The sequence below is a fragment of the Cricetulus griseus genome, chromosome 3 (genome assembly GCF_003668045.3).
Source record: "Cricetulus griseus strain 17A/GY chromosome 3, alternate assembly CriGri-PICRH-1.0, whole genome shotgun sequence".
Classification (NCBI taxonomy): Eukaryota; Metazoa; Chordata; class Mammalia; order Rodentia; family Cricetidae; genus Cricetulus; species Cricetulus griseus.
In genome coordinates, this window is record NC_048596.1 from 171713698 (window position 1) to 171741492 (window position 27795).

General features: G+C 44.9%; 1 protein-coding gene across 1 annotated transcript; it reads left to right on the forward strand.

Annotated features, from left to right (window-relative positions):
* Positions 1-3: 3 nt before the first annotated feature.
* Positions 4-27452, forward strand: Ccdc113 (coiled-coil domain containing 113). Its single transcript, XM_027405708.2, has 9 exons — positions 4-104; positions 2852-2978; positions 4911-5072; positions 8129-8284; positions 10173-10253; positions 13031-13186; positions 17599-17706; positions 26018-26173; positions 27366-27452. Exons 1-9 carry the CDS (start codon positions 4-6, stop codon positions 27450-27452), a joined length of 1134 nt encoding a protein of 377 aa, XP_027261509.1.
* Positions 27453-27795: the final 343 nt, after the last annotated feature.

Genomic DNA, 27795 nt, shown 5'->3' on the forward strand with positions numbered 1-27795 from the left:
GAGATGACTGAAGAGGACTCGGAAAGCGTGGCCACAGACTCCCAGACGGAGGAGGATAGCGACCTGCCTGTCATCCAACTGTGCGGGCTGGTGGAGGAACTCAGGTACCGGCACCGTGGGCCTCTGCGGCCTCAGCGGCAGCCTGCAAACCACCCAGGCCGAGCCTGGGACACAGCCCACTACGGTGGAGAAGGAACTTCTTTGCCTGGTTACTCTTGCTTCTGTCTACTCCTGAGCTGGCCAGCCACTGAAGGAGCCAGGACAAGGTGGAGGGGCAAGGGAGTCAGGTGACCTTGCAAAGACCAGAGAGGATTTGGCCTGGTGTGTCCCTGGTGCCCGGCAGCCGCTCTCCCCTCTGCCTCCTAAGGTGGCCTCCTAAGCCCCTTCCCAAAGTGATAAATTCCAAATGATAAAGCTAATAGGGCAGCTGGGTGGAAAGGAAGCTATTGAATGATTTGATTGAGACATGGACTGAATGAGGATTTAAGCATGGAGACGTGAGAAATGATTGGCCTGGTGCTCTGTGTTTTCCACAGCCTGTTTTCTACTTCCATAGCAAGCTAGCTGGTTCCGAAGAGTCTACGGTGTAGTTGAGGGTCTATGTACAATGTATTGATCTTAGACAGTATCCTGTTTCTGGCAGCCTGGATAGATGTTGCTTCTGACCGTCTATAAATAGTTTACACCAGAATTGAGGGGTTATTACTAATAGCTACCATTTTTGAGTGTCTATCGTATGCACAGCCTTACATATGATACAGCAATCCTAGGAGGTACACACTTTGTGAAGTTTCCTTCCCTAAGGTCATGCAGCAGAGAGAGATTCAGACCCAGGGAACCCCTGGAAGGCTCCATTGAGAATATAATAGGTGTTGAAGAGGGAAGATGTCTTGATTTTCCTTTCTTTCCCTTGGGCTTCTGTACTAAACTCAAATTCAGGAATTAGCTTAACAGTGCACCTACGCCTCAATGCCACTGTCTGTCTGCATATGTATTTGTGTATGTACATACAGATAGAATGGGAAAGTTTTAGGACTAGGGATGTTGCTCTCCTATTGGTTGGATCCCAATACTACACACACACACACACACACACACACACACACACACACACACACACACTTGAAGTTGGGCATGGTGACTCACACCACTGAGAAAGGTGAATTTCTGTGAATTCAAGGTTAGGCTGCGGTCTGCATAGCACAAGTTCCAGACGAGCCAGGGCTACACAGTGATGCCTTGTATCTTAGTTTCTTTTCTGTTGCTGTGACAAAATGCTATGACCAAGGCAACTTATAAAAGAAAGCATTTAGTTTAGGGGTTCGTGGCTCCAGAGGGTTAGAGCTCTTGAGGATCACGGTGGGCGGCATGGCAGCAGGCAGGCGGGCATGGTGCTGAGCAGTAGCTGAGAGCTTACATCTGCTCCACAAGCACAGGGCAGAGGGCATGCAGTAACTGGGAAGGGCATGGGCTTTTGAACCCTCAAAACCCACTGCCAATGACACACCTACTCCATCAGGGTCACATCTCCCAATCCTTCCCAAACAGTTCCACCAGCTGGAAACCAGTCATTCAGATACCTGAGCCTAATAGGGTCATTCTCTTTCAAACCACTATTTCCTGTCTCCAAACAAACATTACAGGCAAGTTTTATATATGAGAAGTAGTTATAAAGGTCATTGTCTTGGCATATACAAGATAAGCTAGATATTCTATCTCTTGTTGTTTAAAAACCACAGTTCAAAGACTTCTTCTGTTTATGATTAATGTCCAGTGGAATTTCTAATCTGTTGGGTGCTGCCAGTTAAAGGGCGGATATGCATAAGCCATAGTCTGAAGATGGTGGGTGGGTATATATAGTTTCAAGAAAGTAGTTATTCAGGAGTACTTTTACAAATGACTTAGATGATATCTGAGATGGGACCAGCAACAACAGTCCTCAGTAGGACACCAGCACTCTGAACATCGTGGCGTGTTAGACACGATAGCCAAGAGATCCAATAGGCTAGCAGCACTACATGAAGCTGTTCCCAGGTCATTGCACTCCTTGCCACTACCCTTAAAGAAAGGTGATGTTATTATACCTGTTGTTCTTTGCTGCAGCTTCAGGCGATGAAACATGAACCACCAAATTCAACAAACCCACATGGAGTTTATTGGGAAAGGGAGAGAAGGGAGAGGTAGGTGTTAACCAATTGGGAGCAGAAATAGAAAGAGAGGGAGAACAGGAGGAAGGCACTTGCTCATAAAGGGAAAGGGAGTGGTTTAGAACGAGGCTCAGCAGCTGAGGCCATTGAAACTGGAGTCATGGAGCTGCCATTGGCCCAGCTCCATGTGGCCCCAGCTCCGAGTGGTTTCTGCATGCAAAGTCCTTATGCAGCCACTTAACACATGCATGATGTAGCCATGCAACCTTTGATAGCCTTTGGGCTGTCAGCGAGGAACGATCACCTGTCAAAGACAGATCCAGGTGTAGGGGAAGGTTGCCAGAAGAGCGATCCTGGGGCAGGGAGAGAGCCCGAGGTTTAGAGAGGCCAGGCAACCAAGAAAGGTTCCCTAAGGAGAAGGCCTGGCCCAGGAGAGGTCCTGGCACAGAATGATAGGTAGATGCTGAGGAGAAACTACTGGGGCCAGAGAAGATGAGGAGTCAGGAGCAGGAACAGGGCCAGGTTGCCCAGGACCTGGGGAGAGGGAGAAGCCAGGATATCAACATACCCATTGTAGGTGAAGAAAGGAAGGCACCAGAAAGCTGCATGTCTGACAGAAGGCCATATGTGGTCAATAATGTACTAAATACTGATTATTTGAGGTGCTAGTCGTAGAATTCACTTAGGTGCCCTCTATCTTACAGCTATGGAAACGCTGCTCTCAAAACAGAAACAGAGATGTTTGAGAAATATTACTCTAGACTGGAACCCAGAGACCACCGAATGCCACGGTTATCAGAAATGAAAATTTCAGCAGCAGAATTTTCACAGGTACATAATGAAAGGTGAAAACCATTTCATCCTGTTTGCCTCCATAAATGCAAATAGTGTTGGTGTATCTGCCTTTGGTGTCAAATGGCCATAGGACTTGCTCTATTCAACTTTGTGATTATTCCATCCCTTTTAATCCCTTTCAAGTGAGGGAATCCCACTCACCTAGTAGCTGACTCTTCCAGAAGTTTATCCAGAAGAACACCTTGAAGGCTGGTATGGTCATGCAAACCTGTAATCCCAGCACTTCAGAGGCCAAGGAAGGAAGGCCACAGAGTTTTAGGTAAGCCTAGGTAGGCTACATAGTAAGACTTGTCTCAAAACAAACAAAAACCCAATGCTTGCTTAATAGACACAGGGCCCTGGGTTCAAACCATTTCACTAAAAAAGAAATGCCTTTAAATGGGGGAACTCAGTTTACAAGGTCTGTCCAAACCAGGCATGGTTGCACACGCCTTTTGTTAAATACAGTGCAGTGTAGGACCTCGGTGGATTCCATGGCAGGGGACAAACAGGCCGTCAGGCAGAACTTACATGGAAAGGAAGTTTTCTTAGGGAAGGGAGTGGAGAAAGGGAAGGGAGAAGGGGAGAGAAGAGAAGGAGAAGGAGAGAGAGAAAAGAGAGATGGGGGAGAGACAACAGACAGGGATCTGTCTGCCTTCTGAGAGAGATGGAGGAAAGAGGGAGAAAGAAGAGGTGGGTTTCTTAAAGAAACCTTTGCACCTGTGTACAGACATAGCAGCCATAGTACCCTGGGCTGGTCAAAGTACTGTCTGAGTGTATTCTGCCAGGTGACAGGGGACAGGCCAGCATGATGCCTGACTCCTAACACCTTTAATCCTAGAACTCAGGAAGTAGAACCAAGCCAAGCTCTGTGAGTTTTATGTAGCCAGCCTGATTTACATAGTGAGTTCTAGGTGAGCCAGGGATACACAGAGAGACTCTGTCTCAGAACAGCCACAAACAAGGCCTGTCCAGCAACATAAATGGGTGAAGTGCCCACCCCCCAGACTTATCTCAAAGGGCCAATCGGTGTCCGTTTATTCCTGGAGGATGAAACAAACTTACTCTGAGATTCACACCTTACCTGAACCACCTTCCATGATCATTGCTTTTAAGGGCCTTGACAATTCATAATTTTTGTCTGTTTTGCTAAACTGTGACCCCGGATACATTGCTCTTCTGTGCTCATCTAGAAGCACTGAACTCTAGGCCTTCCCTGGCCCATAGCTGGGGTGTTTCCAAAATTCCTTCCCTGGGGAGATATGAACAGTAACTCTCTTATCCTCTTAAGGTCCCAACACAAACCAAAGTACAGATCCCCCACAGTGAGTTGATTGGGCTTATTACAGAGCATGGGTGACCCCAAAGCAGCTGCCCTGCAAAGTCTTCACCCAGTATGCATGATGGCTTCCCCATAGCTTCATAGAGGCAGCCTCTTTGCCCAGTCCTCCCCAGTCTATATACTCTTGCCCCATCTGGAGACCTCATACAATTAGGGCAGAATTGTGTGCAAGCGGCTGGGAGGAGTGTCCAGAAACATTCCCTGCTCCTTCTGTGAGGGAATGTCAACAGTCCACAGACCTAATTGTGACGGAATCTCCAAAGTCCATACAGCTGTTGTCCTGGAGATGGCAACTGTTTGGCTCAGAGGATAGTGCATTATAATACTGGTCCACAGCATTTCTACCCTTGAGATAGTTCTTATATATTTCAACTCATTGTAAAACATCAGCCTTGTGATATTTAGTGCAGGGCCTTAGGATGACTTGGGAAATGTTTCAGGCCTAATGTCCAACATCCTTTCACCACATCGTCTCCCTGGCTCCCTGGCACCTTCTAGTAGGTCTCAGAGCTCATTTTGATGACTGCCTAGGGCTGCTTTATCACCAGTTCCTCTTTGACCATGACTTGGTTTTGCTTGGGTTACAGTTTCGAAGTAGGCGTAAATCCAAGACCCGCACAGGTCTGGACCGTTCAGCAGGCCTCACTGTAGAACAAAAGCTTGATCTTGTACAGAAGGAGCTGGAAGACACGAGAGATGAAATACGGCACATGCGGGCTAATGCAGAACGGGACCTGCAGCACCATGAGGTATCCCCTGCTCCCTGGGCTGCACCTCTCCATCTGTGTGGTGTCCACATCCTGCTGGTCCTTGAGAAGAAACCCAAGGAGAATGAGACAAACGAAGGACTTACCTCTACAGAACTTTCCAGTAGTGTGTTCTCTCTCTCTCTCTTTCTCTCTCTCTGTCTCTCACTTCTCTGTCTCTCTGTGTAACAATCTTTAAACTTGCTTCAATATAAAATATCAAAAATACTTCAGCATAGAGAACTATCATCACCACCAGCACCTGGATATGACACTCATTGGCATAAGACCACTCTGGTTCCCCTTTCCACATGGGGTTGCTAGGAAGTGAACTCTAGGTGTATTGTCTACTGTAAGTATTTTGTCATCTGTCTCTAAAATATGTTTCCTTTTTTAAAAACATAGCCATGGGCTGGAGAGATGGCTCAGTGGTTAAGGGCAGTTGTTTCTTTTGTAGAGGACCAGGATTCAATTCCCAGCACCACATGGTGGCTCATAACTATCTATAGCTCCAGTCCCTGGAGATATGATGCCCTCTTCTGACCATTGAGGATACCAATGGTCACACATACGTGGTCTATATACATACATGCAAGCAAAGCACTCATATACATAAAAATAATAAATCTTTAACTTCTGCCCCATAACTGCAATAACTATGCAGACCCTCAAGTTTTTTTAAAAATAATTTTTTAATAACACAAGGAGTTTAAGGTTTAAGTGAGTGAATTAGGTGCCAGGACCCAAGTCAGCCTTCATATACCACATGCATAGTCATGGACATGACTTCTGGACTCCCCGATTAAGTCCAATCAAATCTGTCCTCCAGTGAAGAAATAATCCTATTCATTTGGTTTCCCGTGGGATGAAGTTATAAACTTGCCTTTGATAGCCAAGTGGATGAAAAAGAAATACTCCTCCTTAGCACAGGACTTGGTATAGCCCTGAAGAAGGATGTCCTTTGATTCAGGACAGGCCAAGGAGCAGCAGCACAGGCGAGGTGAAAGTTGCAAGGACATGATGTAGGTACCAGTTTGGCAAACTCTCATATTAAGGAGTCCGGTTTGGGAATCAGGTCAAGTAGGGTAATTAGGCTGGAGAACTAAGCAGAGGGTTTATCAAACCTTTCATGTCTTAGAATGCTGGATCCCACTGAGGATAATTGAGCAGGAAAACAACATGATAAAAGCAGTGTGTAAAGGGCCTGGGGCCTGGTGCTCCCACATGGGAAGGTGAGAGTCTGGGGAGATCCACTGAAGATGCTATTTCCTGTTAGCAAACTAGGAAAGACTGGGCTAGCATGATTTACTGTGTGGTCTAGGTGCCTTTTCACATTATCTTCTAAAGGTAGGTAGGGGTGTGTGTGTGTGTGTGTGTGTACACGCTTCCATGTTCAATTCAGTCCATATTTGTTATAGAATATTTATTATTTTTTAAGATTTATTTAGCCGGGCAGTGGTGGCACATGCCTTTAATCCTACCACTCGGGAGGCAGAGGCAGGTGGGTCTCTGTGAGTTCGAGACCAGCCTGGTCTACAAGAGCTAGTTCCAGGACAGCCTCCAAAGCCACAGAGAAACCCTGTCTTGAAAAAACCAAAAAACCAAAGAGATTTATTTATTCTTATTTTGTAAGTGTGAATGTTTGCCTGCATGTATGTCTGTGCATTCCATGCATGTCTGGTGCCCATGGAGGCCAGAAGAGGGTGTCAGGTCTCCTGACACTGGAGTTGCAGAGAGTTGTTAAGTCAACATGTTGGTGCTGGGAACATAACAAAGGTTCCCTGCAGGAGCAACCAGTGCTCTTAACTACTCTACCATCTCTCCAGCCCCATTACAGTACATTCTAAAGGACAGGTAAGCAAAAAGAACATTTGAAAACACAGTGCTGTCATCTTAGCAGAGGTAATTGCTACTCACACTTGGATTTGTCTCCTAGAGTTCAGATAAATTTCTGTATACATATGAATTTCTTTTTAAGAGTATCAAATTCTTTTTGCTTAACACTGTCTTCCTACATCATTACACAGTTCTTTATCCGCAGAGGACGTGCTCCAAGTTGTCCCGTGGATTCCCCAAACCTTGGATAATGATAACCCTATACTGTATTTTCCTCTACATACATGGTAATAAAGTTTAACTTATACAGTGGGTATAGCACAAGATTAATAATAATTAATATAGAATAGGACAATAAGCTTTAATAAAATTTGAGCATTATTTCTTTTGCATTTTGGGCCTTTATTGAGTAAAATAAGGGCTGTTTGAACACAAATACTAAATTTCCCATCTCCCCACAGTCAAGGGATAACCCAAGTGACTGCTAATTGACTAACAGGAGGGTAGCATATATAACAGGATACACTGGTAAAAGGTGACTTTGTGTCCCACGTGGGACAGAATGGAAATTTTATCATGCTATTTAGGATGGTGCACAAATTAAAACCTGAATTAGTTATTTCTTGCATTTCCTGTTTAATATCTTCAAATATCTATCTGTCAACACTGAATATGCAGATAAAGAAGGACTTCTTGCTGGATGGTGGTGGCATACACAAACCCAGCACTCGGGAGGCAGAGGCAGGCGATCTCTGTGAGTTTGAGGCTAGCCTGGGCTACAGAGCCAGTTCCAGGACAGGCTCCAAAGCCACACAGAGAAATCCTGTCTCAAAATAAATAAAATATAAATAAAAAGAAAAAAATAAGAAAAGGAAAAAAAAAGACTTCTGCACACATATATTCATTTGTGCTATCCTTTCTTCAAGTTACACACATACAACAGTGCTTTATCACTTCACTCACCAGTTCATCTCTCTCTAGATTTAATTTGTGACTCGTGCTTTGCATTGTATATTAGCTGGCGTTTTGGTGGATTTTTTTAAACTTCCATGGCATGTTTTAAAATAATAGTTGTCATATAATCAGCTTTGTACTTAAAGATGTCTTTCTAAGCCCAAGAATAAATAGCTGCACTGAGACAGAGGCAGTGGGACTTAGGTGTCCTTAGAGGATATGCTGTGGAGGTTTTCTGGAAACCATTCTCTCTTGGCTGACCCTTCCAGGCTATCATTGAGGAAGCTGAAATTCGATGGACTGAAGTTCAGAGAGCAGTGCATGACTTTGAAAAAGATATTCTGAAAACCATAACCAAGAAGAAAGGGAGCATTCTGGCCACTCAGAAAGTGATGAAATACATCGAGGATATGAACCGCCGGAGGGTGAGTTGCCAGCAGAGTTTGCAATTAAAGAATCGATGCTTTTTGTTGTTGTTTGTTGTTGCTGTTTTGTTTTGTTTGTTTTTTTGAGACAGACTTTCTCTATGTAACAGTCTGGCTGTCTTAGAACTACTTTTGTAGACCAGGGGGTCTAAAACTCACAGAGATTCACCTACCTCTGCATCCTGAGTGCTGGGATTAAAGATTGTGCACACCTTTAATCCCAGTACTCGGGAGACAGAGGCAGGTGGATCTCTGTGAATTCAAGGCCAGCCTGGTTTACATAGCAAGTTCCAGGACAGCCAGGGGTATGTAGAGAGACCCAGCCTCAAAAACAAAACAAAACAAAACAAAAGAACCAATCCTTAGGGCAATGACACAGAAATGACCTGCAGCCTCTGCCCGTGGTAACCACTGCTGTAATTACTCGGCTTCCCTGACAAGGCAGCAATGCCCAAGCATTGATAAACCAACCACTTTAGGGATAGCTTCAGGGAACAACATCTGCTTAATCCCATGTGAGCAACCACTTATATAGTGGAAGCCTATCGACAGTGATTGATGTGACCAGTTAGCACATTACATTGGGTTGGATAGTGAGTGCTCACACCACCAGGGACTTTATGCCAAAGAAGAGTCATCCGCAGGCCCGCTGCCATCGGCTACTGAGGCTACTTTAGATGTCAGCGTTCTGACTTCAGGAGCAGGCTGTGCCATGCTTCTTATTTAGAAGAGCAGTGCACCAGGTAGGCTGGCCGCCAGGTTTTGCCTGCATTTTCTCCCACATGTATAGCATAGTTTTAAAATCCCCAAGTGTGTGTGCATATCTAAATTTTAAAAATATTTATATTGTATGGGCTTTCTTTTTGTCTGCTTGTTTGTTTTGTCTAGGTATAATTATATGTACCATGTGCATGCCCTGGTGCTTGGGTAGACAAAAAGAGGGTATCAGATCTCCTGCAACTGGAATTATGAATGGTTGTGAGTTTCAAACCCGGGTCCTCTTAAGTGTGGAGCCATTTCTCCAACCCTCACAACCCCCCAAACATGTGCTTTAAGTATGTTTATAAAAGGAAAACACAACCAACCAGGCAGGATGTGTATTTGTAGTGTATCATATTGTTTTCTCTTGTTTGTTATCTGTTTTTGAGATCTGTGCGCTTCCTTGAGAAAGGTGTGAACTAGACAGGTTACTTCATGGGGTGATACAGGTCACTCTGCAGCGCTTTTCATGTCCTTCCTATGAGGAGATGGACCCAGACTGACAAGAGAAAGGAAGGGGAATTGGGTCAGGAGAGTATGCTTTCAATTGCAAAGATTTTGGTAGCATGTTAAGCTTTGGACCCTGGGATCATTTGAGCAGAGTTCTTAATCCTAACAAACTATGAATGATAAAAATTTGTAGCCTAGAGGGCTGGAGAGATGACTCAGCAGTTAAGAGCACTGACTATTATTCCAGAGGACCAGGAGTTCAATCCCCAGCACCTGCATGGCAGTTTACAACTGTCTGTAACTCTGGTTCCAGGGGATCTGATACCTTCACCCCAATGCACATAAATAAAGGTTAAATAAATTATTTAAACAATTGTAGCCTACCACATGAACAAAAGACCAAATAGCTCCAAGGTTATATTATCAGTAAAATCCCCTGCAGTAGCACCACACCCAAACAATGCTAAATGCAGATGTACTGTGACATGGCACGGAGCCAACCAAGTTTCCTTTTCATCTTGGCTTCTAGTGAAATGGCATCTCAGTATCTGTTTGGGCAGAATTAAGTTGAAAATAAATGACTGAATGCTAGAGCTCCAGGCCCAGTTTGTAGTCCCAGGTTTATCCTTCAGAGTAATGGGTATAAATGAGTAATTGATTAAAATGTGCTTTCTTTAAGGATAATATGAAGGATAAATTATCTTTGAAAAATGTTTCTCTCAAAGTTCAGAAGAAAAAGATGCTTTTACAATTGAGACAGGTATGTGGGTTTTTTCCTTTCTTTTTTTGGGAGAGGTGTTTTCAAGACAGGGTTTTTCTGTGTAACCCTGGCTGTCCTGGAACTCACTCTGTATGCCAGGCTGGCATTGAACTCACAGAGGTCCGCCTGCCTCTGCCTCCCGAGTGCTGGGATTAAAGATGGGCACCACCACCACCTGGCCCTCTATCTTTTTAAAAAAGGTAGTCTGAGTACTATCCCTACATCAGCCCACCTACCCCTGACAAATATTCCTGTCCTAGTTACTGGGATTTTTGAACAGGTTATTTTACACAGTAGAAGAACTTTGCAGTTGTTACTGATTTAGAGTTCTTAAGAAGGGGAGATGTCCTAGCTTCATTTCTATTGCTATGATAAAATATCCTGAGAAATAGAAACTTAGGGTAGAAAGGATATTTTTCAGCTCATAGTCCCAGGTTACAGTCCATCATCATGGAGAAGTCAAGGTAGCAGGGACTTGAAACAGCTCATCACATCCACAGTCAAGAGCAGAGAAATGAAAACATTCATGCTTGCTTACCTGTTTGTGCTCATCTGGATTTCTGCACTCTTAATACAGTTCAGGATACCCTGCCTAGGGGATGGTGCTACCCACAGTGGGCTGGATCTTCCCATGTCAATTAGCTTAATTAAGACTCCCCCACAGGCCAGCCAGTGTAAACCAACTGTTGTTGAGACACTCCTCCCATGCAATTCTAGGTTGTATCAATTGGACAATTAAAGCTAACCCATGCTGTAGATGATCTTGGGTTACCTGACTGCACCCAACATCACTTCCCTCCTTATGAGAGAAAGGAAAGAGGATGAGAGGAAAATATAGTAAGCAGGAGCCATGAGCCAAGGAATACAGGCAACTTCCAGAAGCTGGGAAGAACAAGAAATGTTCTTACCAAGATCCCCAAGAAGGAAGGAAGGCAGCACTAGTAGCATTATGATTTTAGCCCCAAACCTATTCAGACCGTCAGCCTCCAGAATGGGGACGTAATACCCCTGCATGTTTTTAAGCCACCGGGTTTGTAACAATTTTGGCAGCAACCAGAAGAAACCAATATAGCTACTGGGCAGGCAAATTCGGGGCTTTCTATAGACAGAAAGATTCTTACGACACACATAAGGCTTTTTGAGGGATGTGGCTGAGTGGCATCGTTTCACTGTGCACTAGTGTTTCAACAGGTGACTTCAAGGGCTCCCAATTAAAGGCAGGAGGGCTGGTATGCTCAAGGATTCTGGAGCATGGTCTGTGGCTTTATCATTTCCTTGTCCAGTGTTTTTTAATCATTATTTCAAATATGGCCTCTGATGACGTGTGCATCAGTGGTAGCCGTGGATAGTGAGGTGGGGCTGGGCAGGACAATGTTTATGTCAGGCAACTATTGCTTGGTTGACTCAGGATACAGAGAGACCTTGACAAGCTGGAACAGCCCTCACGTGACTAAGGAGAAATGCAAGACTCCCAAAATATCTGTCTGCACAGGCACAGGGTTAGGTGCAGTGTCTCTGACAGAATGGGCTCAGGCTGTCCTAGAAACCAGACCAAGGAGGGACTGGCTCTGCTCTGCCTGCTCTGTGCAGCCCCACCAGTGTGAACTCCACACTTGAATGAAGCTCAGCATGGCTATGGCAAGAGGAGGGAGGGCGGGTGGCTATCTGTGCATAGGCTGCCATGGAAAGGAAGAGGCCATGAGGGCTAGAGGAAGGAATGCTGCCCAGGGGCTGCCTGCACGTGGTGAGCTCCTGGTCTCCAGGGCTTCCTGCAGGCTCAGGCACCATGATGAGGGACTTGAAGTAAGAGTATGTAGATGACCTTTAACCTATATGTCATTGCTGCACAGAGATGAACGACATGTGAGCTCTATCCCCAAGCACACGGGCTAATGGAGCATAGTGTCCTGGGAGGAGCATAGTGTACCTCTGTATAAAGGGGACAGAGGTACAAGGGCCTAGAGCTACCTTGTCAGAGGTTCAGTGGCCAGTGGGGTTGCCCTGGGTGCAGAAATCAGGGTGCAGTGTTGATAGGTGAGTGGTATCTGGAGTTAAGGTGGCATTTGGGAGGGAACAGCAACCCTGGTGCTTAATACAGCTCAGTAGATGGTAGAGGTGGGAAGTAAGCAACTCCCAAGTTGGCTATTGTTCCCACAAAGAAGACAAGAAGTGAGGGCACAGTTTAGAGAGGGACCCCATAAACACACCTATACAAATGTAGACTTAAACAAGGGGAATTTATGGGCAGCCGTTTGTGGGTTTCCAGGCTTAGAGGTTGAATTTATTTATTTGCTTTTGAGACAAAAAATTTGCCCCATAGCCTACTATGGCTTCAATCTTGAAGTCCTCCTGCCTCTGCCTTCCAAGTGCTGGGATTACAGGACTGTGCCACCAAGTCCAGATTAAAACTCACTTTTAAATGGCCTGCCTGTTAGTCGGCCCTCAAAGCTTTGTCAAAGTACCATTTCCTCTGTAGGCAGTCTCCCCTAGCCTGGCCTGGCCCTAGGACTTCTGTGTGCTGTGTCCCTCGTTTTTTTTTCACTGTACTGTTGTGTCACCATCTTTGGCTTTTCCATGGTGTATATGTTCCTTGAGTCTGGAGGCATTGTGTTAACTTAAATGGGCAGCCTTAATACCTACTGCCATGCCAGTGCCTGGGATGTTTCAGTAAATGGTGGCAGATCTCTGAAATCTCGACAGATTGCAGTACAGGAGCTTAAACCTGACCTTGGTTGGTTACACCTGACCTTGCCTCTGTTTTTCTTTGTGAACCACAGAAGGAGGAGGTTGGCGAGGCCCTGCATGATGTTGACTTTCAGCAGCTGAAAATTGAGAATGCTCAGTTTCTAGAGACGATTGAAGCAAGGAATAAAGAACTGATCCGGCTGAAACTGGCCTCTGGGAACACCTTGCAGGTCCTCAACACCTACAAAGTAAGGCCCACCCCAGGGCCAGGCACCCTGCCAGGCTTCCTACATCCACCTGCCCCACCTTCGGGAGGTCCCTGTGCACACAAGCAGGTCACCCAGACTGTAGATGTTTCCTGTTGCCCTCTGACTTCTCTTGACTTGGAAAAGCCTAGTCTCATAAAATTTCCAGAATGCTCTCACAGTCCTAGCTGTCCATGAGGCCCACCTGGGAGCCTTTTCCTTTTAAAAACATATGTCTGTGTTCTAGTCCCACCCTGGCTGATTGAATTAGGGGCAAGGGCCATGGATCTGGCTTTGTTTTGAATTCCCTAGGTGATTTTTATGTACAGTGTTTGAAAGTGAACCACATTTGGGGCCCCGTTTAATTGAGGGATGCCATAAATCAGAAAACTACTAAATTATTTATCATCTGAATGCAACACTTTGGGGCAACAGAAGAGGTACTATTAATAATTAAGCAGGGACTGTGGGTATGAATAGGGCCTGTCCCCAGCAGATCAAGCCATCTGGTTACCCTCTGAGTGATGAAGTATTGCAGTGGCCAGCAAGATGCGTGAGTATGCCTCATCCCCTGTCCTGCCAGCTAAGAATGACTTTCAAAGAGGAGCACATGCATGCAATTGAATGATGGAGAACATTGTCAAACCAGCTCATAAAAACTAAGCTGTTTTCTATAAAGTCCATATATATATATATATGCATATATATCATCTATATATATATATATATATCATCTTACTTATACACATATGAATAATACATATATATCACATCCTATTATTGCTAGTGTGTGCATATGTGCTTGTGGGCAAGTATGCCATGGCATACTTGTGGAGATCAGAGGACAGCTTACAAGATTCAGCTCTTGCCTACCATGTGGGTTACAGGGATCAAATCCAGGTTGTCAGACATGGCTGCAAACAGGTCTACCCGCAGAGCCACCTCACCAGCCCTATTCAAAAGTATTGCACTCAGTTACTAAGCTTTTACTTTCACCAGTAAAACACTTGTAGGACTCTGGAGGCTTTTCTCTTGTTAGCAGAAGTAGCTATCTGTGTGTAAAATTTTGCCTCTGGTCCTGCAAAGCTGAAAATATTTACTATCTGGCCCTTCATGGAACGAGTTTGCTGGCTCTTGGCCTTGTTCCTGGGACAGTGGTGGCTGTAGCCTAGGTAGCTTACATGTGCACTTCATTTGGTCCACAAAAATATGATTAACAATGTGAATTTGTAGCTAGGCATGGTAATGTGTCTGTAATTCCTGTACTTGGGGCTAGGGGTGGGGAGGGCAGCTTGGACAACATTGGGAGACCTAGCCTCCAAACAAACAAAACCTCCCAAAAATCTCCCACAAAAAAGAAAAACAGTGAATTTGAATGTGTTACACCAGACTTATGTTTGCTCAACATTTTTCTTTACAAATCAAAAAAAAAAAAAAAACTAAAGCAAAGATGCTGAGTTTTTGTTAAAAGTCAAGTCATAAATAAGAGCCATCCAGTGTGTGTTCCGCTCATCCTCCTCCATCCTGCACAGAGCATGAAGACCTACTGAGCCAGTATTCCAAAGCTCATGTGGGATTGTCCACATCTGGCTTATGCCATCTGAACAGTTACTTCAAAATGGGACCAGTTTGGATGACTTCAGGTCCTCAATGACTGGTTGGCTGCTCACATTGGGCCTTGACTGTATCCCATGGAGACAATTCAGGGGTACAGGGCCTGCCTCAACTTGTGGAATTTGGGCAATGGAGCTGCAGTTTCCATGGTGAAGCCGCCAGGTTGCAGAACCTGGGCTCCATAGTTGGGTCTAAAGTCAGTGTAGACTGCTGGTGAATGGGAACAGTGGCAGGACAGTCAGAATAGTGCCCTGAGCCTGTCACACAAGAAGGTGAACAAAGGTGGAGGTGAATGGGAGTCAGAGGATGGCCCAATAAGGAAATGAGGGAGACGCTATCTTGCTTCTGCTGGCTTCTCCCATGTCCCAATTCTAGGCTCTTGTAGGGGAAGTGGAGGCAGAACACTAGTGACTCAGGGAATCTGATTCCACTGGGATTGGATGGTGGCTCTACTGGAGGAGTGGCAATGTTTCATCTGGTATAGGTGCTTCTGCTGCCAGAGGCAAGGTCCACATCTCACCTCTGGATGTTGCTTTGGATGTGCAGTATACCCAGCAACAGAAAACAAGGCCTGCCCAGAGAAAATGCTCAGCAAATAAAAGTTAACTGGCAGCAGTTTGGGCGTGGTTTTGGTGGTTATGGGAGGGTGAAAGGAGGAGCCATTTGGCACACAAATTAAACAACCATGTATAAGACCTTGCTGGAACCATTCAGATTAACTCCCCCTCTATTGGCAAAAGTAACAATGCCCATGCATGCCAGAGACAGGGCCAAATGCTCAGGGCACAGCTCTGAGACCATACAGGCAAGCACGCTGTCTTCTCTTCTGTGACTTTCCTAAGTGAGCCTGAGTGTGACCGGTGCTGGTGTTTTCTCTGACTCCATGCCCACAAGCCTGCCTGGTGGGTCCAGCAGGGCATAAGCTTGTGACTACATCAGTCTTGAATCACCCTTGACTGACTTAAGTGACCTGGTGCCCTGAGGAGGATAGAATTATAAGAAGTCCCCAGCCCCACTCACAGGAGCACACCCTCATGTAATGGAAATTTGATGGCTTAAGGCATGGAGTCATTTCTGTGATCTAACCAACTATGTGGCCAAGTTGACACTAAGATGAGGTGACCAGGAGGCCCGATTCGTCTCATGAGCCCATTGAGAGCAGATTTTCTTTGCAAAAAGAAGTTATAGATATGAAGCAAAAATGAAATTTGGGGGGCAGAAGTTCCCCATTACAGCTTTGAAGATAGAGGAGACTGCATGGGAGGAGTCTTAGATGGCCTCTAGGAACTGAACTAACTGCTGATGGCCAGGAAGAAAACCCCTCAGTGCTATCACTTCAGGGAAATACCCAGAAACCACCAGGCTTAAGAGAGGTCCTTGTGACCCAGACAAAGCCATGAGCCTGGCCAATTTCTAGATTTCAGTCTGGTGGGCCTGTGGGCAGAGAAGGCCACTGCACTGTGCCCAGACTACTGCCCTGGGTAGACAGAGACAGACTGGGGGTTGCTTTAAGCACAGAATCTGAAGTGCTTTGCTACACTGGAGAGCTGGATCTGTCTTTTCTGTAGTGACCTCAGGTGGCTGACATTGCCCCTGAGTGTCATCCCTGCACTCTATAGCTGACCCTCTTTGTCTGGTTTCTTATTCTCACACAGGGCAGGGAATAGGAAATGAGCAAGGACTGGAAGGACCAGGAGTGAATAGTTTCTGGTGCCTAAGGTCCCCCAGACAGGTGACTCCAGGCTTCTCTGCTTCACCTACATTTTGATATTCTGTGGCAATTTCCCTGCATCCTCTTCCTTCCACCTTCCATGCCACTCTGTATCTCTCCGCTCCTTTGGGACACTCCTTCCCCTGACACTTACCTTGCCTTCTCTTCCTTCTTCACAGAGATAAGTGTGATTTTATCTTTCAATTCTCTGTTCCCATTCCTGTTGCAAGACACCCCCACCCCAACACACACCAGCTTCAGCCTACCATGTGCCCATGGCCCAGGTGCAGTCTTGGAATTCTTCTTGCCATGAAGTTCAGCATCCCTACCTCCCTTGGCATTGGTTATGAGTGAGCTTCCTGGAGTCAAGGCCTAGAATGTTTCACTAACCAGTGCCTGGGATGGGGTGGGTCAACTCCTGGGTTGTGCCTATTCCTTAGCCAGGCAGAGCACATTCCAGCATTTTTGGAGACTCCCCCGGCAGGGTAGGGTTCAGGGAGAAGGTTCCAGAGAAGATCAATCCAAGCAAGAGGGGCCTGGAGGAACTAAAGGGCTAATTATGTCATGGGCATCGATGAAGCCGTTCCTGTAGAATTCTCTGACACCAGCAGGCCCAGCTCCTTTAGGCAGGGATGTGAAGTGGAGCTCAGGGGCTGAGGAATCACACTGCATCCGTTCAAATCCTGGCTCCCTAACTTTTAAGTGGGGAGAGGGTTCAGAGGGACCCACCTCCTGTGGAGGGCTCTCTCTCAGCACCCTCATGAGGTAGTCGTGATCTGTACCTGTCACACACACAATGCTCTGCTCTCTACTAGCAAGATGACCATATCAATGTAAGAGAAATTTCTCTTAGGAACCAGTAGGGCAAGAATCGAGTCCTGTTGTTGGACCACTCTGCATCGACAAGATCCCAAGGTCTTCTTCCTCTCTCCAGCCAGCTCTGAGACACCAGATCTGGACACTTGGGAAGGTTGGCCCCCAGTTGATAGGAATCCATGTAGATGGAATGGATTGCCTTGCTTCATTCTTGTCTTCCCTCCCCACAGTTCGGAGAGTTCCTCTTAGCACATACCATTCTGTTGTGTTTCAGAACAAGCTTAATCGGGCAATGGAGATATACAACAATCTGGACAAGGAGATCTTCCAGAGAAATGAGCTACTTGGAAAAATTGAAAAAGAAACCATACAAGCAGAGGAGGTAGGAGGGTACAGTGTGCCGTTTCTGATGTTTGCCTCCTGTCCACAAGGGTCACTGTCTGCCAAGACCCCTGATCCTTGGTTGTTAATCTAGAGAAGAAGCCCAGACCACAAAGATCAAAACAGCTCTGAGCCATGAAAGCAGATGCTGGATTTACAGTTCAGCATTTTACCACTGGGTGAGGCTCCAGGGTCTGCTCTCAAAGAAAACAGTCACGTGCCAGAGTACAGCCTCCCAAGTTCTAAAGCTCTGTGTCTGTGCCTTTATAAAAAACATAAGGTGTGTTGATGTAACCAATATGAGGCAAAATGCACGATGTTTTATATAAAGGGTAGAGATGGAAGGGGGAGTGAGGGAGGGAGTGTTCTTTAAAGCATAGCAGTCCTTCAAATGCTCAGCTTGAGCAGACTGTAGCAGAAATGGCAGGACTGTGACCTCTGGCCAGTAAGAGCTCACTCCAAGGCCAACGGTCAGTGTGTAGAAGGATGGGCAGAGTCAGAAGAGCTGCCTACACATCAACTTTGCATGCCCTGAGCACGGGCAGCTGAATGTCTGGAATTGTAGTACACTAGGGTGTTATCCACAGAGAATCCTTCAGGAAGGGTGGAGGAGTGAATCTGTTGGCCTCCTGGGCAGAAGGGCTGGCCTCAGTTCACGTCTGCTGACTTCTAGTCTCAATGCAATTTAGTGAGACAGGACTATATCCACACATGTAAAATAGAGGCCAGGCCCTTATGGTGGTGACTGGATGGGTCTACCCATAACAGTGCTTTGTCAGCTTCTAAACCACGAGCATCGTTAGCGCCATGGTTTTGAGTGGATCTGAAGTTTCTCTAGGAGTATGTGTGACCCAAATCATCTCACAGTGGCCAGAACACCACAGGATTACCCCATTAGCTTGTGGTGTCATCTACCTCATGTGCTTGGCAGAGAGCCAACTCCTGAAGAAAGCCCAGCCTTAGGACAGAGTGACAGGCAGCAAAGCTGAAGTTGCAGTCTAAGCATTGTGCTTTCCCTTGGATTAGATCGCCATTAAAACGTAAAGTCCTCTTTTTGAAGTCATGGTCAACACATTTGAGTTTTCTCATTAACGTCTGTTTTTCAGTGCTGGGGATTGAACCCAGGGCTTTACACGTGTTATTCAAGGGTTACGTTCCTAGCCTGTCTTAGCTTCTTTTCTGTGATAAAACACCATGACCAAGGCACATAAAAGAAAACATTTAGTTTAGGGCTTATGATTTCAGAGAGTTCTATGATGGTGGAGCAGAGGCACAGCTGAGTGGCAGGAACAGCTGAGAGTTTACATCTTGATCCAAAAATGAGAGGGGGAGAGAGAGAAACCCTGGGAACGGTGTGGGCCTTTTGAAACCTCAAAGCCTGCCCCCAGTGACACATCTCCTCCAATAAGGCCACACCTCCTAATCTTTTCCAAACCGTCTCACTAATTAGAGGCCAGGTATTTTAATATATGAGCCTATGGGGCCATTCTCTTTCAAACCATCACATGGCCTTTTATTAACTTTTTTTTTTTTTTTTTGAAACAGGGTCTCATTGTGTAGCCCTGGTTGGCCTGGTTGGCCTTATGTAGAACAGCTGGCCTCAAACTCATAGAAATGTGCTTGCCTCTGTCCCGAGTTCTAGGTTTATAGGTGTGTTACTACACACCTCTCTCTCCCCTTTGTTAACTTGTTTTTATTTTTTGAGATAGGGTTTCTCTGTGTAGTCTGTCTGTCCTGGAACTCCCTCTGTAGACCAGGCTGGACTCAAACTCAGAGATCTGCCCGCCTCTGCTTCCTGAGTGTTGGGATTAGAGGCGTGTGCCAGCACTGCCCCAGCCTCTCCCTTTGTTTTTAATGGCACACTGAGTCCAATTTGTGCTAACCTAATATACTCCTAGGTGTGGGGTCATCCCCTGGAACTTGGCGAACCAGCCAGGAGTTACATTGTTTCTCACTACCCCAGAAGCCATCAGCTACTTACAGCTCCTCAGTTAGGGTTGGAGGTTCACTAGCCCCGGCTTCTAGGCTAGAACAATGACTGGCTTGATTTTCTGCCTGTCTTATACAGGCAGCTACAGGTCCTGTGAGTTCAGAAATGCAATTCCCCAATCATGTCTGGCAGACATTGTTTTGTCCTGGCCTTCCTAACCTCTGGCTCTTACAATCTTTCTGCCCCCTCTTCCATGGTGGTCCCTGATCCTTGGGTGTGGAGGTGATGTAGATATTCCAGCTGAGGTCGTGCATTTCATTAACTTGTTTTCTGTACTTTACATCTGGATTTCCTAAGTGGATTCGAAGGGTTGAACTCAAGTTGTTAGACTTGCATTAAAACACTTTTGCCAGCTGAGCCATCATACTGGCCCTTCTAGACATTATCATCAACACATCACTATTTCTTAATGGCCATCCAGGTTGGTGTAAAGTCATGTGTTTTATGATGGTTTTATTCCCTGATGACTAATGACACAGAGCAACTTTTCCTGCTTGTGGACACCTGCCTGTTGTTTTGGAGAAATGTGCTGTCACCTCCTTTGCTTCATTTTTAATTGAGTTTTCTTTAAAAATTGAGCTATAACAATTCTTTGCCTATTCAATCTCTTATCACGTACGTCATTTTGACTTATTCTGTGGTACTTCTCTTATTTTCATTATTTTTATTTTGTGTATATGAGTGTTTTGTCTGCATATATGTCCGAGCACCATGTACCCACCTGGTGCCCAAAGAAGATAGAAGAGGGGGTGAGGTCCCCTGGAACATGGTTGTGAGCCACCATGTGGGTGCTGGGAATTGAACCCAGGTCTTCTGGAATAGCAGCCAGTGCTCTTAACCACTAAGCTGTCTGTCTAGCCTTCTTTCAGTTTTTTACTAAAAAAAACCCTTTTATTGTTTGTGGATTTCACATGGTGCATCTGATCCCACTCATCTCCCCATGCCCTTGCATCTGCCCCCTGCCCTTGCAACCTCCCTTCCAAAACAAAACCCAATTTAAAAGAAAAATCAAACTCCAAAGCTGAACAGAGAAAAAGAAAAATCAAAAACCAAACAAAGAACCAAAACAAAAAACAAAAATAAAAACAAAAAGAACCTCGTTGTAGAAGCTGTAATATTGCTCTGAGAGTCACAGTTTACTGTGTAGTCCATTTATCTTTACTTGTAAGTGTTCATTGTTATGAGTCATTGGTCTGGCTCGAGGCCTCTGGTTTCTGCTGCACCACCGCTGGTAATGGGCTCTCACTGTTCTTTCAACTTAATGGTATTGTTGATAGCACAGGACTTTGATTTTTTTGGTGAAGTCCACTTCATGTTTTCTTTCATACTGTGTTGTGAGGCCGAAGGCACTAAGAAGTCCTGCCTAGTCAGGCACAGTGAAGAACTGACCTGCTCAAGTTTTACATCTAAGTTTAAGTTTGGGGAGAGGATTCAAGAGCTGATAGAAAAGAGATAAGGTTTGACCTAAAATTTATGCTACTAACTGTATTTGACCACAGTGGTCTTCTTGTCACTCTCTGTGGATTTGAATTGCCATCTGAAATTACTTCTTCCTCAATATGGCTTTCTTTCCACCTGGTCTTTGTTCTTTGTACTGTTCAAATACATTTTCCTTTTATAGGGCATAGGCTCCAAACACAATATGATATGTGTTTCCTACATGTTTGAATTTTAATCAGTTAAGAGATCTGTGACTAGTATTGACAAAGGCTCGAATGATGTCTGTTTTCCTGAGGACTTGCGGTCCCTTGACTGTCACTGGTTTTCAGCTTGATCATCATTATTGACTAAAGTCCATGTTTTTATATATACTTCCTTTGTTTTTGCTTGATGTGCTGTGACTGTTGCAGATTCCATGTAGGATGACCCTATGCGCAATGCCATATCAATCTAGACTTCTTCCCTTGCACTAGAAGATGCTGTGTACTCACCTTGGATGTCTCATCCCATCTAAGGTTCAACCATGTTTTTCAGAGTCCTGATCCCTCTTAATTGACAATGGTTTTAGAAAGCAAGTGCTGGAGGCTAGAGCGATAGCTTGGGCAGTAAAACACCTACTGTGGAAACATGAGGACTTGTGTTTGAATCCCCAGCACTTTTATGTGTACAGTGGTGCACATCTGGGACCTCAGGGCTGGTCGATGACAAGTGGAGACAAAAAGATTCTTGGAGACCATGGATGGCCAACCTACCCAAATGAGTAAAGCTCAAGGTTCAGTGAGAGAACCTGTTTCAAAAAACATGATGGGATGTAACCAAGAGAGATACTTAATATTGATCTTTGCTTCCATATGCACCTGCAGGAAAATACACACACACACACACACACACACACACACACACACACACAAACACAACACACACACACCTCAGAGTCTTGATGGCAGTTTTTCTTCCCCCCATACTTAGCCTATGTTGTATTCCATTGTCTTGTGTCTTCTGTTGTTTCTGATCAGCAATCAGCTGGTGATCTTACCATGCTTGCATACAGGATTGACTTTTTTTTTTCCTTCCCATATAAGCTCTCCCCTTTGCCTTATCATTCAGTGTTATGAGAGCTGCATTTGGGTTGGGTTTCTTTGCATTTGTCCTCATTGGAGCTTGTTAAATTATCCAGGTGTTTAATGTTTTTTAAATAAAAATTGGGAGATTCTTATCCATGGAAACTTGTTTTTCTGTTCCTCTTTCCTTTTCCCCTTTTGTTATTATCACTACATGTACCACACTCAGTGTTAACCACATTTCTCTGAAACTGTTAGTTTTTCTGTGTTCACTTTCTCTCTTCATATTACATAATCTTTACCAATCCATCTTCAAGTTCAGTACTTGGTTCTTCTAACAGCCTAAATCTACTGTTGGTTCCCCCAAATAATTGAAGGTTTCCTTCCCGCTATTGCATTGCAAAGGACTCCAGGTGCTCCACTTCTTAAAGATTTATTTTTTAGTATGCATATGTGTGCATGTCTACCTGTGGGCACCGGCAGTGAGTGCAGATCTCCTCGGAGCTGGAGCTACAGGTGGCTGAGAGCTGCCTGATGGAGATGCTAGGAGCCAAATTAGGTCCTCAGGGAGGTCAGTATAGTGCTCTTAACCATTGAGCCACCGTCTAGCCCAGACTCCCCATTCAAAAGCTAATGATGTGCCAGGTATAGTGACTCATGCCTTCAATACTAGCACTCAGGAGGCAGAGGTCAGTGGATCTCAACTCTGGCTGAGGCCAGCCTGATTAACGTAGTGAGTTCCAGGACAGCCAGAACTCCACAGAGAGACCCTGACTCAAAAAACTACTAATGGTGATGGTGTCTTTTTTTTTCAAGATTTTATTTATTTATTATGTATACAACATTCTGCCTCCATGTATGCCTGCGCATCAGAAGAGGGCACCAGATCTCATTACAGATGGTTGTGAGCCACCATGTGGTTGCTGGGAATTGAACTCAGGACCTCTGGAAGAGCAGCCGGTGCTCTTAACATCTGAGCCATCTTTCCAGTCCTGGTGTCATCTTTTTATTAATATTCTCTATTTAATGAAATGTTATCATCTTTTACTGATTTAAATCTTTTTTAAAAAAGATGTTTTGAGGGGCTGGAGAGATGGCTCAATGGTTTAGGTCAGTGGCTGCTCTTCCAGAGGTCCTGAGTTCAATTCCTAGCCCTCACAAGATGGCTCACAACTGTCTATGATGGGATTAGATGTCCCCTTCTGGTGTGCATGCAGACAAAGCACCCATGTATATAAAATACATAAATTTTTTCAAAAAGATTTTTTTTTTTTTGAGCCAGAACCTTGCTGTGTAGCCCAGGGTTTCAAACTCTTGATACTCCTGCTTTAGCCTTTTGAGTGCTGGGACTAAAAGGGCTGCATCACCATAAAGTCTTTCAGTATGATTTACTTTGGATAATTGAATAGCTGCTTTTAGTCCCATCCAGACTCCTCCAGAGACAGTTCATGTTGCCTGGTTTTCTTGCTTTTTTTGTTTCTTCTGTGTGGGTCAAATTTTCCTGTTTCTTTGCCCATCTCATAATTTTCAGAAAACTGCACATTTTAGGTAATATAGCAACTCCTGTCATGGTGTCGTCACTGTTTAGTGATCTGGCTGGACCAGGTCAGTAGATTATATGTCTGCTTTTGCTGAGTTGTCAGCAGGCACAGCCTTGTCATGGCCAGGCCTCTTTCCAGTAAGAGGCTTTCTCTAGACCCAAGGAGGCTCTTCTTTGTTTGTCTGGTTCTGTTAAACATCTGGCTGGTCAACTGTTTTGTTTGTTGCCACTTGTATTATTGAACCTGGCTAGTTTTATATCAACTTGATTCAAAGCTGAAGCCCTTTTGGAAGAGGAGACCTCAACTGAGAAAATGTCTCCACCATCTTGTCCAATGGGTCCTAATAGGCAGTGGAGCATTTTCTTGATGTATTATTGATGTGGAAGGGCCCAACGTGCCATGGGCAGTGGTGGGCCTGGGTACTATAAGAAAGCAGGCTGGGAAGCTGGAAATGGCTCAGGAGGTAAGAGAAAGCACTGCTCTTGGAGAAGACCTGACTCTGGTTCCCAGTATCCACATCTAGTCACTAACAACTGCCTGTAACTTCAGCTGCAAGAGATCCAATACCTCTGAGGTACTGTACTTATATCCACAAACCCATACATATATACATATAAAAATAAAATATAAAAAAAGAAGGAAGAGAGGAAGGAAAAGAGGGTGGGAGGGAGAAAAAACAAGGAAGCAAGCAAGCAGGCTGAGCAAGCCATAAGAAACAACCCAGAAAGCAGTTTCTGCTTAAGTTCCTGCCTTGAGTTCCTGCCCTGACTTTCCCGGATGACAGATTAAAGGCTGTTAGATGAAATAAACTCTTTATTCTCCTTGTTATTTTTGGTCACAGTGTTTATCACAGCAGTAGAAACTATAAACAATTCCTCTAAAGTGGCTATCCCAAAGATCTCCATTGTTTCCTACAAAGTCGTTAGGCATGAGTCCTTCATACTATCTCCCAAATACAGTCAGTACCTTAGGCAGTCGACCAGAACTTTCAGCAAAATTCCTGCCTGCCATGGAATGAGAACAGTGGACCATCTTCTGTGTAGTGACATTCCTGATATACAAGTAGAATGTTCTGATGTAGTCCTTGGTCTTCACAGCATGACCCTCACAGCCATAACACATTTTGGTGCTTCATAATCTTCCTTCTCCTCTTTCTCTTTCTCCCTTTCTCCTCTTTCTCTTTCTCCCTTTCTCCTCTTTCTCTTTCTCTTTCTCTTTCTCCTTTCTTTCTTTCTCTTTCTCTTTCTCTTTCTCTTTCTCCTCTCTTTCTCTTCCTCTTTCAAGACAGGGTCTCACTATGTAGCCTAGGCTTTTTTTTTTTTCCGTGGTGGTGGGGCAGTTGAGACAGGGTTTCTCTGTGTAACAGCCCTGGCTGTCAGGAACTCACTGTGTAGACCAGACTGGCCTCAAAGTCACAGAGATCTACCTGCCTTTAATCCCAAGTGGTGGGATTAAAGGCATGTGCCACCACCAACCTGCTTAGATTACCACCTTCTTAAAACATGTTAATAGTAATTTTTTTTTTTAGTTTGCATCACAGTGAATCAAAATAGTGCTTGTCAAATTGGCAACTGGAAACCCATCACCTGGAGAGCTTGTTAGAGTTCAGACTGACAAGATGGGTCTGGGGTTGCCCAGGTCTGCATTTCTAACCAGTCTGGCAATGGTACCAGTGCCAGACACATAAGGATTCCAAAGGCAATCCTTGGTAAGGAGGGTTCAACACCACATGTTGATCCATGACATGATAGCTTTTCATTTGGAAGTACCAAGGAGTAGCTTGCCTCCCCAGATTGTGAGGGATGTGATGTACTTCGTACCAACCTCAAAACTGTATGTACCCAAGGATGAATTAAAATTCCAATTCCTCCTGTGTCTACCTCTCAAGTGCTAGAATTATATATGTACTTACTGTCACTGAGCTAAGTGCTTAAAATGGTTAAAATTTTGTTATGTGTACTTTACAACACAGGAAGGCAGGAAAGTGAATTGAGACTGATGAAATCAAAGTGTATATAAATATATAATCTCACACACACAAAGAAACTAAACAAGAGAAGGCATAGTCCTTAGTGAAGGAAAGAAAGAAAATAAAGAAGGGAAAGAAGGAACAAAAAGTCTAGTCTCTAGCATTTCTGAACTAGATTTAAAAAAAAACACACTTGCTAGAAAAACACAGCATCTTGAGACTGTCATCCTCAGTTTGTGAACTGTTTTTGAGATGTGGGAATGGAGCAGGAGCTCCCAGAATTTCATGGACTGATGGGTTCTTTCCCACAGGACAGGGCCAAAGCCCATACCTTGAACACTAAGTTACGGAAGCAGCTGACAGAGTTCCGGGCTCCCCAGGTGATGATGTATGTCAAGGAGAAGATCTTGAATGGGGAGCTGGAGAAGGCCATCAAAATGTGGGAGAGGAAGGTGGAGATTGCAGAGGTGAGCCTCTTGTCCCCAGGAAGACAGAGCAGGATCACCAAGCATCTCAAGCCATCAACATGTTTCTTCAGGATTTGTTTACCGGGCTGAGATAATAGGGATGCTGGACGTTGTGTCCATGAGAAATCTCTGCAGTTGTTTAAACTGTTCAGCCAAAATGAATGAACAGTGGAAAGTTCATTTAGACAGGGTTTCTCTGTGTAGCCCTAGCTGTGCTGGAACTCAACTCTGTAGACTAGGCTGGCCTTGAACTCACAGAGATCTGTCTGTCTCTGTCTCCTAAATGCTGAGATTAAAGACGTATGCCACCACCGTAAGCTCCCACTTTTAATGGTTAAAGACAGTGTGCTTTAAGGTCAGGGAGAGATTCTTGTTACACAAGTGTATTTAGTTGCTTGTTTCCACAATGAATTCTAGAATCTTGTAAATCTTTCCATACCATGGGTATTAAGTAACTGCTGCTTCTTACATAGAGAAGACAGTGTTTAAGAAAATGAGAAACCACACACATGGTGGCACACACCTTTAGTCCCAGTATTTGGAGGCAGAGGCAGGCAGATCTGTGTTTGAGGCCAGGTCTCTATAGTGAGTTCCAAGCTACTCAAAACTACACAGTGAGGCCCTCCATTTCCCTCAAGTAGTCACTTGGTGACAGGGAGGACCTGAGGGCTCTAACTTGGCATATATCATACCTGGAACTGAGCAGAGAATCCAACATGTACCATCTCAATTCTTTGGACAAAAACACACTCTTTTTAAACATTCTTTTGAGATTTTGTTGTTGCTGGGTTTTTTGTTTTTGTTTTAGAGACAGTGTCCCATGTATCCCAGTCTATTCTTCAGCTTAATTAAGCTTAATATATAGGTGAGGATAGCCTTGAACTTCTGATCCCCTTCCCCCACCTCCTAAGTTCACCACCACCCTGATGTATATATGTAGATCAGACACAGGGCTGTTAGCATGCCAGTCATGCACTATACCAATAGAGCTACATCCTCAGCCCTAGAAAGGTTTTTTGGGTATCCATTGCTCTATGATAATGTCTGCCAGTGGGATGCACCACAGGACCCTGGCCCCTCAAGGGGACATCTGCATAGTCAGCAGTTTATAGATGGCAGTGGCCTTCAGCACAGGCACATGCTATTTTTCCCAAGTAACTTTCTTCCATTTCCCCCCCTTTTTGTTTTGTAGATCTCTTTAAAGGGGTACCGAAAAGCCTGGAATAAAATGAAAACATCAGATGAGCAGCTACAGACAGTCCGGCCCCCAGGGAAATAGCCAGGAACAACCCATAGCTTGTAGACTGAGAAATGACCCATTAAAGTACTCTAGTGTTTTCCAGTAGTGGGGTTCTCTCACTGTTTCCTGTGCCCAGCTAGTACACACCGCCCCCCACTACCAGACCACATCTCGATGGTCACCGGCAGGGCCACATCTACCCATGGGAATATCTTCCCAGTCTGGCCCCTGACACCATTAACACTGAAAGAACCACAGGGCACTCTAATGGTTTGACACTTGTTAGCCCACATTTAGTTCACAAGCATAAATGAAAGTGACCTTCCCATATATGGGAGTGGGGCAGAGGAGGGAGAGCCAGCCCGTGCTGCTGTGGGCCTGC